The sequence below is a fragment of the Chanodichthys erythropterus genome, chromosome 16 (genome assembly GCF_024489055.1).
Source record: "Chanodichthys erythropterus isolate Z2021 chromosome 16, ASM2448905v1, whole genome shotgun sequence".
Taxonomy (NCBI): Eukaryota; Metazoa; Chordata; class Actinopteri; order Cypriniformes; family Xenocyprididae; genus Chanodichthys; species Chanodichthys erythropterus.
The window spans coordinates 2,319,752-2,331,155 of NC_090236.1; the positions used below are offsets into that span (position 1 = coordinate 2,319,752).

At 37.3% G+C, this 11,404-nt stretch overlaps 1 protein-coding gene across 1 annotated transcript; it reads right to left on the bottom strand.

The window, feature by feature from the left end:
- Positions 1-3,977: 3,977 nt before the first annotated feature.
- On the bottom strand, positions 3,978-11,120 carry rpe65a (retinoid isomerohydrolase RPE65 a). The gene is made up of 14 exons (XM_067363411.1): positions 11,110-11,120; positions 10,788-10,870; positions 9,166-9,316; positions 8,966-9,073; positions 8,602-8,743; positions 8,360-8,507; positions 8,175-8,256; positions 5,886-6,018; positions 5,639-5,778; positions 5,322-5,451; positions 4,837-4,951; positions 4,627-4,721; positions 4,432-4,543; positions 3,978-4,355 (listed from the first exon to the last, which is right to left on the bottom strand). The coding sequence occupies exons 1-14, from the start codon at positions 11,118-11,120 to the stop codon at positions 4,210-4,212; spliced, it is 1,596 nt and encodes a 531-aa protein (XP_067219512.1). The 3' UTR covers positions 3,978-4,209.
- Positions 11,121-11,404: the final 284 nt, after the last annotated feature.

An 11,404-nucleotide genomic window follows, 5' to 3' on the forward strand; every position in this document is an offset into this window, starting at 1 on the left:
CAAAGCCTGCAGGGTCCTGAACTCGCTTCTCTCGACACCACTATCTTCCTCCCACACAAGAAGCAAGCCTGGGCCGTGCCCCAGATTCCGCTGCTGCAAAACCTCACTAGCTTATCTCTGCTCCCACCCAGTGGAGATTTGTCAGTCATTCTCAAGAACACAACTTAACATCTTCTCGTGTTCTGTCCTGGGTTGAATTTTGCATTGCTTTCAGTCACTACACCAAATTAGTTTGCTCAGTATCCCCCCATAGACGGCACAAATTAAACCATGATCATTTGACCTTGAGAAACCGATATATTAGAATAATATTTAAACCCGTAAGTGGCTGGATTTATGAATCGGTCATTGAATCTTTGACTCTTTCGATTCATTCTCAAAACACTGCTGTGTGTTGCAGTTCTGCTATGGTTTTTGTTGGTCCTTCTCAAGTACAGGGCTGGAGCAGTACGCGTTCAGCAAGCCTGGGTTGCACTCCAGATTCCACTGCCAAAAGCCTCACTTCCCTTCCTCCTCTGCTCAATGCTATAGCGCGGCTCTTCACACCGCTGTACCTCATAACATAATGTCGGCCTTCCTCCATGTCTGCCTTGCCTCAAACTCACAATCTCTCTTTTCATCCTGCTCTGTAACCCTCTACCTTATCTGTGGTCTCCAGCTCCAGCTATAGACCCTAGACTCAGCATGCCTCTGCTAGCGGCACATGCACAGATGTTGCTGCCTTCTCCCACTGTTTTTAAACTTCTCCCTTATACATGGCCTCCAGCTGCAGACCCTAGCATGAGGATGCCTCCATTAGTGCCGCAGGTCCAGACATTGCTGCCTTTTTCCGCTGTTTCTAACCCTCTCCCTTACCCATGGCCATCAGCTTTGGCAGTAGCCTCTAATGTGAGGATGCCTCTGCAGGCAGTGCAAGCCCATACTTTCCTCCCCAGCTTCCTTCCTTCGCTACTCTCCCTGCTCTTTCCCAGGCCCCATGGGCCGACATAAGCATGAGGCTGTCTCCGCAAACAACCTCAGCCCCACCCCTCCCTCCTATCACTGTGCTCCAACCCAAACCATCATATTCTCTCTTTACTGGAATGCCGCTGGCCAACCCACCGAATGCACCACCCTGGAACTTCCTCCTGTGACCAGCAACAATATTAAAGTGCAGATCCTTTCAGAAACTCAGGCTGTTTGCTCTGATGGCGAATTCAACCCCAACCCCAGTACCTCACTATTCAGAGCTGATCTTCCCATAAATCAGCCACTAAAACATCTTCTTGGCAGATCACTTGGCTCCATCCTCCAAGCCGTTTCCCTCAGAACCCTCCAATCATACCTGACAGCTTGGAGAGGTTTTAAGACATTGCATATCACATATAATCTGTCGTTTTCCGATCTCATCATTTATTTGTTATCTTAATAGCACCCATCAGATGCTGTCCCATTGTATGCAAAAAAAAAAAAAAAAAAGATTCCAGTCACTCATAGGCAGCAACTACAGTAGCCCAAAAAGGCCTCTCCCAGTAACAGATCCAAACTCTAGGTTGATGATCATTAGACGCTTTCTAAAGCTATATCATGTCTAATCGGTTCCATATCAAAAAATGCCACAGAGGTTCCATTCACAGGCACCCTCAATTATATCTGTGAAGAGCCAATCGAGCCCTCCTGTTTAGATGAAGTAAGAGCTTGTCCCTTTTTGTCCCCGTTCATGTTTCAGCACAGGCCCCCCATTCGGAGGCAGTGATGGGTCAGTTCTTTACAGTTTTGCCCTGACTCTTGAAATGTTGTTTGAGCTCTTCTGACCAAATGCAGTGAGCGCTCCCATTCGACTCCCAACCCAATGCCGTGAGCAACCTAAGCTCCTGTTGGATGCTGCAAGACCCCTCCCGGTCAGGTGTTTTAAATTAAAAAAAATAAATAAATCACTTGCACCCTGTTTGTAGGGCCCACCCATCTGGTGCTGTGAGCTGCAGGTTCCTAGTATATTCCAGCCTTTAGTGATTCTCCAGTGATCTCCTTGTGAATCTTCAGCGATCTCTTTGTGATACTCCAGCAATCTTCTGTAAGGTACTCTTTGGAATATTATATGTACCTGTCTACTCACCATAATCCTGTAAAGAGGTGTGTGTTCTCTCTACTATCACGCTCCTGTTACCATGTTACTGTCTCTGTCTCTAACTCTGGACTTCCCTGACAATTACATGTCTGTTCCTTTTGAATACTGTATATATTTTTGAAGAAATGGTTAAGGTTTGTGCATAGTTAGAACAGTGTCTTTAAAGTTTTGGATGGATTAACAACAACACAGATGAAACTTCTGAGTTTGCATGTGTTGATCACATAGTCTATGCTATTGAATGTAAAACATTTTGACCTGTCCATAAACATACATTTGTGATCTTGGCTACTTGAGAGCATATGTACGTGGCAGGAAATAAGTGTCTGTCCCATGTCGGATAAATGTGAAAGCTCATTGCCCTAAACACACCACGTGACCCTACAGAGGATAAGTGGTTTGGAGGATGATGGATATAAATTGGTAGTAAAACAAAGTGTTGCATTATGAGTATTATTATGAGTATATGTGTACTTTTTTAGACAGTTTTTATCACTTAATTATACAACCGTGAAGTTTATTTTAAAGTGCAAAGTACTGAAAATTAAAATGTGTTAAAAAAAAGTTCTTTAAGAACTTTTACTTGCAATTTTACAACACTATGTTGTGAGTGTGTCACATCAGGTAATCAAAAGTTCTACACACATGGGGCCTCATTTATAAAATGTGTACACAAAAATTCAAACAGAGTGTGCATACGCTAAAATAAACCCAAACATTCACGGTCTTTGACATGAAAAAGTGCTTAGCACCACGTCAGGGTCTTTTCTGCAGTAATCTAGAAGCCAATGGAAAAATCTTTTTGTCAAGGAAATCAGAGTGATAGCTTACAGGTTGGCATGCAGAAATGTGTCATCACTGCGTCGCTTTATTTCATGTAAGTAAATGCCTCATTCATTCGTAAGTAGGTTCAAATGCAAAGACCACGGGCCTCATTTATAAAATGTTGCGCAGAAACCATCTCCGATGTGCTTCATAGAATGAACATACACACAGAAAACGAGCGTACGCCTCTCTTTCAGATGTGAAATCTATAAATCGCAAATTATCTTGAACTTGCGAGCAGCTGAATGGTTTCAGTTCTCTGCATTGTAAATGACACCTAATTAATGTCATTTACATATAAAACATCACCAGTCATCATCCGAATCCTTGGCGAGCTTCAAGAATAACTTAGATTTCCAAAAACCTGCAGTAATCTGACCAGGAAAAGTGCGTACATCTGCTCAGACCCTGACGTGGTTCTAAGCACTTTTCCACGGCAAAGACCGTTTTTATAAATATGAGCATTGGCGTGGATTTAAGCGTACGCACGCTCTAAGATCAAATCTGTGCATATGCACACTTCATAAATGAGGCCACACAAGTGTGGTTCTCCAACACTGCCAACTTGATAGTAAAACCTGGCTAGCCTTTGTTAAAGACAGAATTTCTATATTTATGACAGAAATTTCAAATTCTTTAAGTCGTCACCTTTATTTTTATAGCACTTTATACAATAGAAATTTATATCAAAGCAGCTTTGCAGTGATAAACAGGAAAGTATCATACTTGATGATGCAAACATCAAATACAGTATGTGACAAATTTAAATTCTCACAATAGTGTCATTATTCAGCTCAATTCAGTTTAATGACTGTCTAAAGTTTATTCATTATGAAACCAGTTCAGTTCAGCTTTATACGCAGCTCTACAGAAGACAATACTGATTGAAAAGATTGAGCTATAAAACAGAAGACAATAGGCTCAGTTCAGTTCAGCTTTTGTTCTCATCCGGTAGTGTCCATGCAGTTAATCAGTAATATTGCTGGGTATTAAGGGTCCCCAACTAAGCAAGCCAGAGATGACAGTGGCCAGGAACACAAACCCCATTACAAATGAAGAAAAAAACCCGATGTTGAGGATGAGATATTTTGTGTAAAATATCTCTTGATGTTATGGTAACAAAAGAGTATTTTTGTGCATTTGCAAAGTCAATTTGCAAAGAACAGATTTAAAGAAAATCAGAAATGTGCAATATCATAGTTTTATTGTTTACAATATCATGGTGTATACAGTAACTTTAGCACTATAGGACTCTGTGTTCAGTGGGACCAGCCACTCTATGGCTTATACATTCCATGGAAGGTGACTGGACTGATGATATCAACTTCTGCCCTTGCAACCTCAGACAGGTCCTTGGCATTCAAGATCAGGCAAAATGTTGGTCTCTGGGCTCCAGGAGCCACCACAATTGTCATTAGGATACCTGTTGAGCATCAAAGCATTACAAAATACACACTCGACAAGACATAATATTTGGCAATATGGCCAGTTTCACCCACCATCATCCTCATCCACTGCATCAGGGTTCTGCACAAACAGTGGCTCTGAAGGGTATGAGTCTGGCTCCTGCCAAACCCAGGTCTCCTTAGTCCTCACATTCAGCTTGCAAATCTATCAATCAAAGACAGCCTAAAAAGCACATTCTTCAACACTTGTTATAAAATACTGAACAGATGATATGTGATTATTCCTACCCTGTCAGGGACAAAGTGGTTGAGGCCCAGTCCATAGGCGTATGTGTAATTCTTTCCGTTGTTCATTTTGTAGTTGATCTGGGGAAACTCGAAAGCTGTGAGATTCAAACACATGATAAAACATGCAGTAAACTTATTAGACTTATTTGAGAAATGGAGTTGGGCCTTAAACAAAAAGGTAGGGAAAGCTGCCGTAACAACTAAAAATACCTTGTCGTGGACCAGAGAAAAGCACCTCAGGCTCAAGCCAAATCGTCCCATCAACACGCATTGTAGCAGTGGCTGTAGTGTATGGCAGAGAGATCAGATTTTTGCCCTGCTCCTCCTATAAGAAATCCGTGTTAAAGGGTCACAAATCCTGAAGGATCAGTATTTTGCTCACATAAAAATATCAATCCAATGTTACTTGCTTTTATAAAATGGTTACCACATAATACAAATATTAAAGCCCAAAAATATGTATCAATGCTACTTTCATGAAGTAAAATCACTAAACAGCTTCCTTCCACTGTAAAATACTGTATTTTAAAAATATGCTTTTAATGTATTAGTAAATGTTGAAATTAATATTAACTAAGATTAATAAATGCTTTATAAGTATTGTTCATTGTTAATCCTTGTTAACTAATGGTAAAAAAATGACACCTTATTGTAGTGTTACCAGTTTTTTTTTTAGTTTTTTTTTTTTTATTTACCCTGTAGGGATCCAGAGGAATGACATATCGCCTCACTTCCGGCTGAGGGGCAATCATGGCATTTCTTTTAACCTCGTCCCAGTTGGCACGGAGGTTTGCCAGCCACAGATAGTTGTAGACAAATTCAAAGCTAAAGAGGAAAAATAATACCATATCTTACCTTAAACCAGTTGTTGTTATACATGAATAACAATAGAGGTGATGAATAATAATAAATGTGCAAATTATCCCTTAAATGTTCCTAATCATAAATTACAATGGTGAATTGGCTTTGAAACTCAAACTTTCATCTTAGAAAATCATTCTGTTGTACTTACCCTTTCCAGGCACACAGGTCAAAAACAATGTACCCTGAGTCCTCATAGCAGTTGATGTGATGGAAAAGACCCATTGCAGAGGTCCTAAATTTATAGTCAATGTACTCCCCTGGATGCTTCCTTGCAATGTGTATCCATGTCTGTATAAATTGACACAACAGATCTAAGACTCAAAGTCTCCTAAAGTTCTGTCGTACTGGCATTAGCAACTTGTGTATTATCAAGAGATAAAGAAACAAGAACATACGCCTTTCTCCTCATCAGATTCAAAGCAGTCCATATAGTTGGATCCTCGAATACTCCAGGCACTCAAGAATTTCAATAGGTTGATTTTGATAGGTGTTTCAACAAAGACAAAGTAGTTCTCCGTCATCCCAAAACTAGTAAGGGAAATATATATATAGGGAAAACGGGTGTTAATAATTATCAACTGTCATTGATCATTCATTATAACACTGGGTCAAAATATTGCGAATGGTTCAATATATAAAAGTGTCCATGATAAAGGAAAAATCGTAAAAAAAATTTTTAGTTTTAAACACGTGGCAAATTCTGAGAAATATTCTCTTTGTATTTTATGTTTTTAAAAACTTTAGCCGTTTTCCCACTGTTCTCATTGCTTAACTGTTCCATTCTGTGCCAATCCAGCCTAGCCCGTACGGATATGGTTTAATTTTCCAATGTGAGACTGATAACGGAGTTCTTTGGGATGTAATATAAATATGTCAGTCATTACCTTGGTATCGCAAGAGTTTACAGATGAAAAGAGATGTAAATAGTGACTGTGTTATGGAGGATGATTGGATATTTTTTTATTAACTTGCATTTACTTCGCTCAAATATCTACAGAGAAACTGACAGCCAGGCAACAGACTAGTGACCAATCCTGATTGGCAACGTCACTACACGTCACCAACTGTACTGAGAATTACAGGCCGAAAATGGTAGTGCTGTGCTGAACCAAGCTCAAGTGGAAATATAACTGGAACTGTCCCTTACCATTCTTAGAAACTTAGCATTTGCTACAAAACTTTAAATTGAATGACTCAAAGGTCATGTGGTGTAACCACATGTAAAAACATATTTTGCTTTCACCTTGAATGCATAGGTATGTAGACATCAAATCATTTTATCAAAAGTTTATAATTTGTTGCTTTTTTGGGCTGTTGCACCACATGACATACACAGTAAAATCCCCAGAGTTAAATCAACTCTGCTCAGAGTACATATGGTCCCTCTCTAAATAGTGTTAAAGTAACACTGAAGAAGAGTTAAAGTTAATGAGATAATTAAGCAATTAATAAGGCTGTGACTGAAGTCAGTTGTACTTCTTGTGTTTCTCTTTTCTTCAGTGATTCTGCTTGTTAACAGCAGGTGTTCATCACTAATGCACAATCATCACTTAATTAAATGCTTAATTATCTCATTAACTTTCACTCTGCTTTAGTGTTATTTTAACACTATTTAGAGAGGGACCATATGTACTCTGAGCAGAGTTGATTTAACTCTGGAGATTTTGCTGTGTATTACAACCTAAAGTAAACTTGGTTTGTTATAAAATTGTCAAATCATCTGATTAGACTTACTGACCTTGACAAACAGGTTTTTGTTGTTGTTTTTTGTTTTTTTGTGTGTTTGTTTGTTTTTTGCATGTTGGTTGCACTACAAGTCCTCAGTTTGGTTGACAAATGTTTTTAAATATTCTATATATTTCTTTTCAAGAGTTTCATTAATTTCATTAATTTTCATTAATTTCATTAATTTTTCCATTATAATAATCAGGGCAGAGTTTCCCAAAAGCATTGTAAGCTTAAGTTGATCATAGCTCCATTGAAACCAATGGAGCTACGATCAACTTAGGCTTACGATGATTTTGGGAAACGCTGCCCAGGACAGTTGCACCACCCTGACATTTTTTTCTACTTTATGCCCCAAAAAACTATCAAAATGAATTTTAATTCAGAAATGTTCTGTATGAATTGCATTTTAATGAGCTTTTGAATAAATTAATAGAGCATAATGTCACTGTGTTATATGCTTAAATGCAGTATAGGGGTCAATCATTGCTGATACCCAGACGTTCCTTAAACGATAATATTGAGTAACTTGCATTTTAGACACTCTATTGCCAACATTGTTTCTCCAACAATGGAAATAGTTCCAAATAAAGTTAGAGCACAATAAATTTAAAAACATTGCTCATATCTGAGCAACACACATTAGTTGTGTTTTGCTCTGCATCTGGATCTTGATCGATCTGTCAGGTTTAAATTATGACAATGACCAGCTGACTATATATCATACTTTACTTATATAATCTACGCAATAAAGTTTATTTGGCGAAAGTACTGTAGCTATATTTAATTTAAACATTGTTAGTGACTGTATTACATTAGAATAATATTAAATGAAAATTTTGATTCTAAGCATTTTTATTTATATTTACTTCAATTAGTAATTTTAGTAGTCAAACAATAGGACACATCTTTCAGTCCTCCACATGTGTTCACCAAATTGATGATTAATTGATTATTACCTGTGCACGTAGGATGGCTTGAACCTTTCAGCACTTGGGAACTGCACAACCACCTTGGATTTGTCAATGGGATCAGATTTGTCTGAAAGATTTTGTTGGCATTTAACCAAATGAGATTAGTAAGCATTAGTCATCATTTAACCAACATTCTCTAAATGTTTCTCAGTGATTGTAAGATTGCTTACCTTTTTGTTTAGGTGGGATTTTGACAATATTGTAGGCCAGCGAGGCCCCTTTCCCCATGCAGTTCCCAATGTTGTACACTGTTCCATCTTTCTCAATGTGGGGATGGGCTGTTACTCCATTTATGTTGACGTAGTCACACATGTCAACCTTTTGGAATGATTAAGTGATATTTCTTAAAATGCTGGAAAGATATTCAGGACTACAAAACATACAATCAATGTACAATAAATCATTGTATTACCTTTTTCAAGGTTTCCAAGGTTTCCACATTTACTTTGGTGATATAATTAGTCTCTGTGACAGCATAAAAATCCTCCCCAATAGGGTAAACGTTCACCAGGCAGTTGTCTGTCACCTCAACACCTTTGAAATACGAGAAGAACCTGTCAAAAAAAAAAAAAAAAAAAAATGGGGAAAATGCTGATGATCCAAACCCATAAGCATTATGCCATGCATACTAAAGGTTTCATTTCTGTGAACTACAACAGATTGTCTGTTTTACGGTTCATCAGCTGAAAAAAACTAACTAGAACTAGAATCTTAGAATCTTTATCGTTCTTTATCATTATCGTCCATGTATGAACATGCCTTAAATTCAGTCAGACCTGGAGAAGATATTTTTGCAGGGATCTGGATAGGCACAGGTTCCAAACTCAGTAATGACCACACGTTTCTCTGTCATAGCACGGACGTAAGCATCTGTTTTGACAAACCTGTGAAAACAAAAATGCCAGGGAAAATAGGTTTTGTATTATTTTCTTAACTGGAGACAAGTTTAAGATAACAAAAATATTATTTAACATACTTGCGGAAATATGTGACCTGTCCATTGCTGAAATCAAACTTGTGCATGAGGGCCTGGCCATCAAAAAGATGGTAGAAGGGCTCAGCTCCAACCTCAAATAAACCGGGACCCAGGCGGAGCAGACTGCCTTTTATAAACGAGGGGATGCGACCTAAAAAATGCACATTATTCTCAAGCATTTTTTTTTTTTTTTTTCAGAACTATATGATTAACCATACGCTAGATGGTTAGCACATACAGTCAAACAAATATTTATTCAGACACCTTTAACATTTCATTCATTAATTCAGTTTATTCACTATTGTTTAAAAAATGGTAATAAAATATGACAATATCTCAGAGTTAAACTGTGTTAAAAAACACAGATAACACTTAAGCAAAACATGGTCAGGTCAAAGTGTCTGAAAAATGTTTGGTTCCAAATTTTTTTTTATTTTACTGGTAGTAGTCCACTGTATCATTTTATATATATGAATAATTTTTGGGTATAATATGACAGTTTACTTTATTTTGCTATCCTCACTAAAATGAATAAATGAATTATAGTGTCCTGCACCCACTAGTAAAAATATATCAAAAATGTCTGAATAATTTTTGGTTTGACTGTATGTTGCTCATGCAAGCAACTTGAGTTCAAATGCGACTCAAGTTGTTTCCTGACTCAAACTGTACAAATAGTTTTCATGACTTGAAATGTACAAATAATATACAGGAAAAAAAAAAACCTTCAGCGGACAGCCGCTGTGTCTGAAATCGCATACTGAATTTAATTTTGAATTTAATTTGAAACTGTTAAAAAAGTATTTTCTATATATTATGAATATGGGTAGTATGAATGAAATTCGAATGTACTACATCTTCCGTGTTGTTACTGTCACGTAACCTACCAGCATCAGCTTCCATTCACAAATCCTCTCCTGTGGCCTCATGGGACAGTAAAGTATGCATCAAATGCATACTTCAGAAACTCGACGGAAGTTGTAGTAGATCATCTGGGTACTTTTCGCCTACTGTTTTTTAAATACTATGTATTCAGACATACTATGCTTTTGGTGTACTGTTTTTTGAATACTATTTAGTAGGGAAGTATGTGATTTCAGACGCAGTGCGGGTCAACAAGCAAATCTTTTTCTCCTAAAGTGTTTTTTATAGGAGGAATTCATGTAGTAGAGTATCACTACTCAGTATTTTTTTTTTGTTTTTTTCAAATATTTTTCATCAATAAATACACTGTAAAAAGTAATACGCTCTATCTACTATCTAATAAAATTGTGGCAACAGATTACAAGCAATATTATTAATAAATTCAAAATATAAGAATTTATTTAGAATTAAATTAATTCCTTAAAAGTCAACCATTTTAAAATGTGTAAAATTAGCAAATAGCAAACACCATTACAAAAACCCCAAACTGACATAAAAAGCAAAGAGTCAAACCGCCAAACTAAATGAAACCGTGATCGCCATAATGGTGACCAAACATTTTCAATAAAATCAACATCATCTAAACCTCTTTCTAAACCTTCTAAACCTAATTCTTGTGTTTCTCTTTCCTTCAGCGATTCTGCTGGTTATCATCAGGTGACATTAATGTTGTGAAGATTGAAGAATGAAGGAAATACCAGTGACAGTTGCTGGAAGAGGTTCGTTCAGCTCCTCCACAGTCTCAAAGATTTTCTTATAGCCTCCAGCAGGGTGTTCAAAACTTAATAAATAAATAAATAAGCAAGTATATATAAACTAAATTACAAATTAGGGCAAATCTAAGAGAATCAATCCACAGATTTTAGCAATTTACAAAAATCACTACAAACATTTTCCAATGACATACAGAGCACTAAATCAAAAATATACCATTCATCCAGAGATCTCAGGTATGTTAAAATATCAAAAACCTACAAGATAATAAAATAGAAAGAGAAGAATAAGAAGAAAGTCACTTACCGGCTAACCATGATTGCTGCTGGGACAGTAAATGTCTGTGGCAGTTTGTTCTTGTTGGATTGTCAGCAGAGCCCTGAGTTTATGGGCTTTTATACTTTATCCTCTTACACAGTTTTGGTGCTGACTAACTTTAACCCCTCTTACAGCCAATGCCAGTTATTTGCTAAACAACAATCCCATTGTACAAAGATCCTGAGATGCAAGTTAAAATAGCCATTCTTCAAATAGGATTTGCTTCCCCTGATTTGAGTTTTTCACAAAGCTAAAAGCTGTGAAGCAATCAGGTGGACAAAAC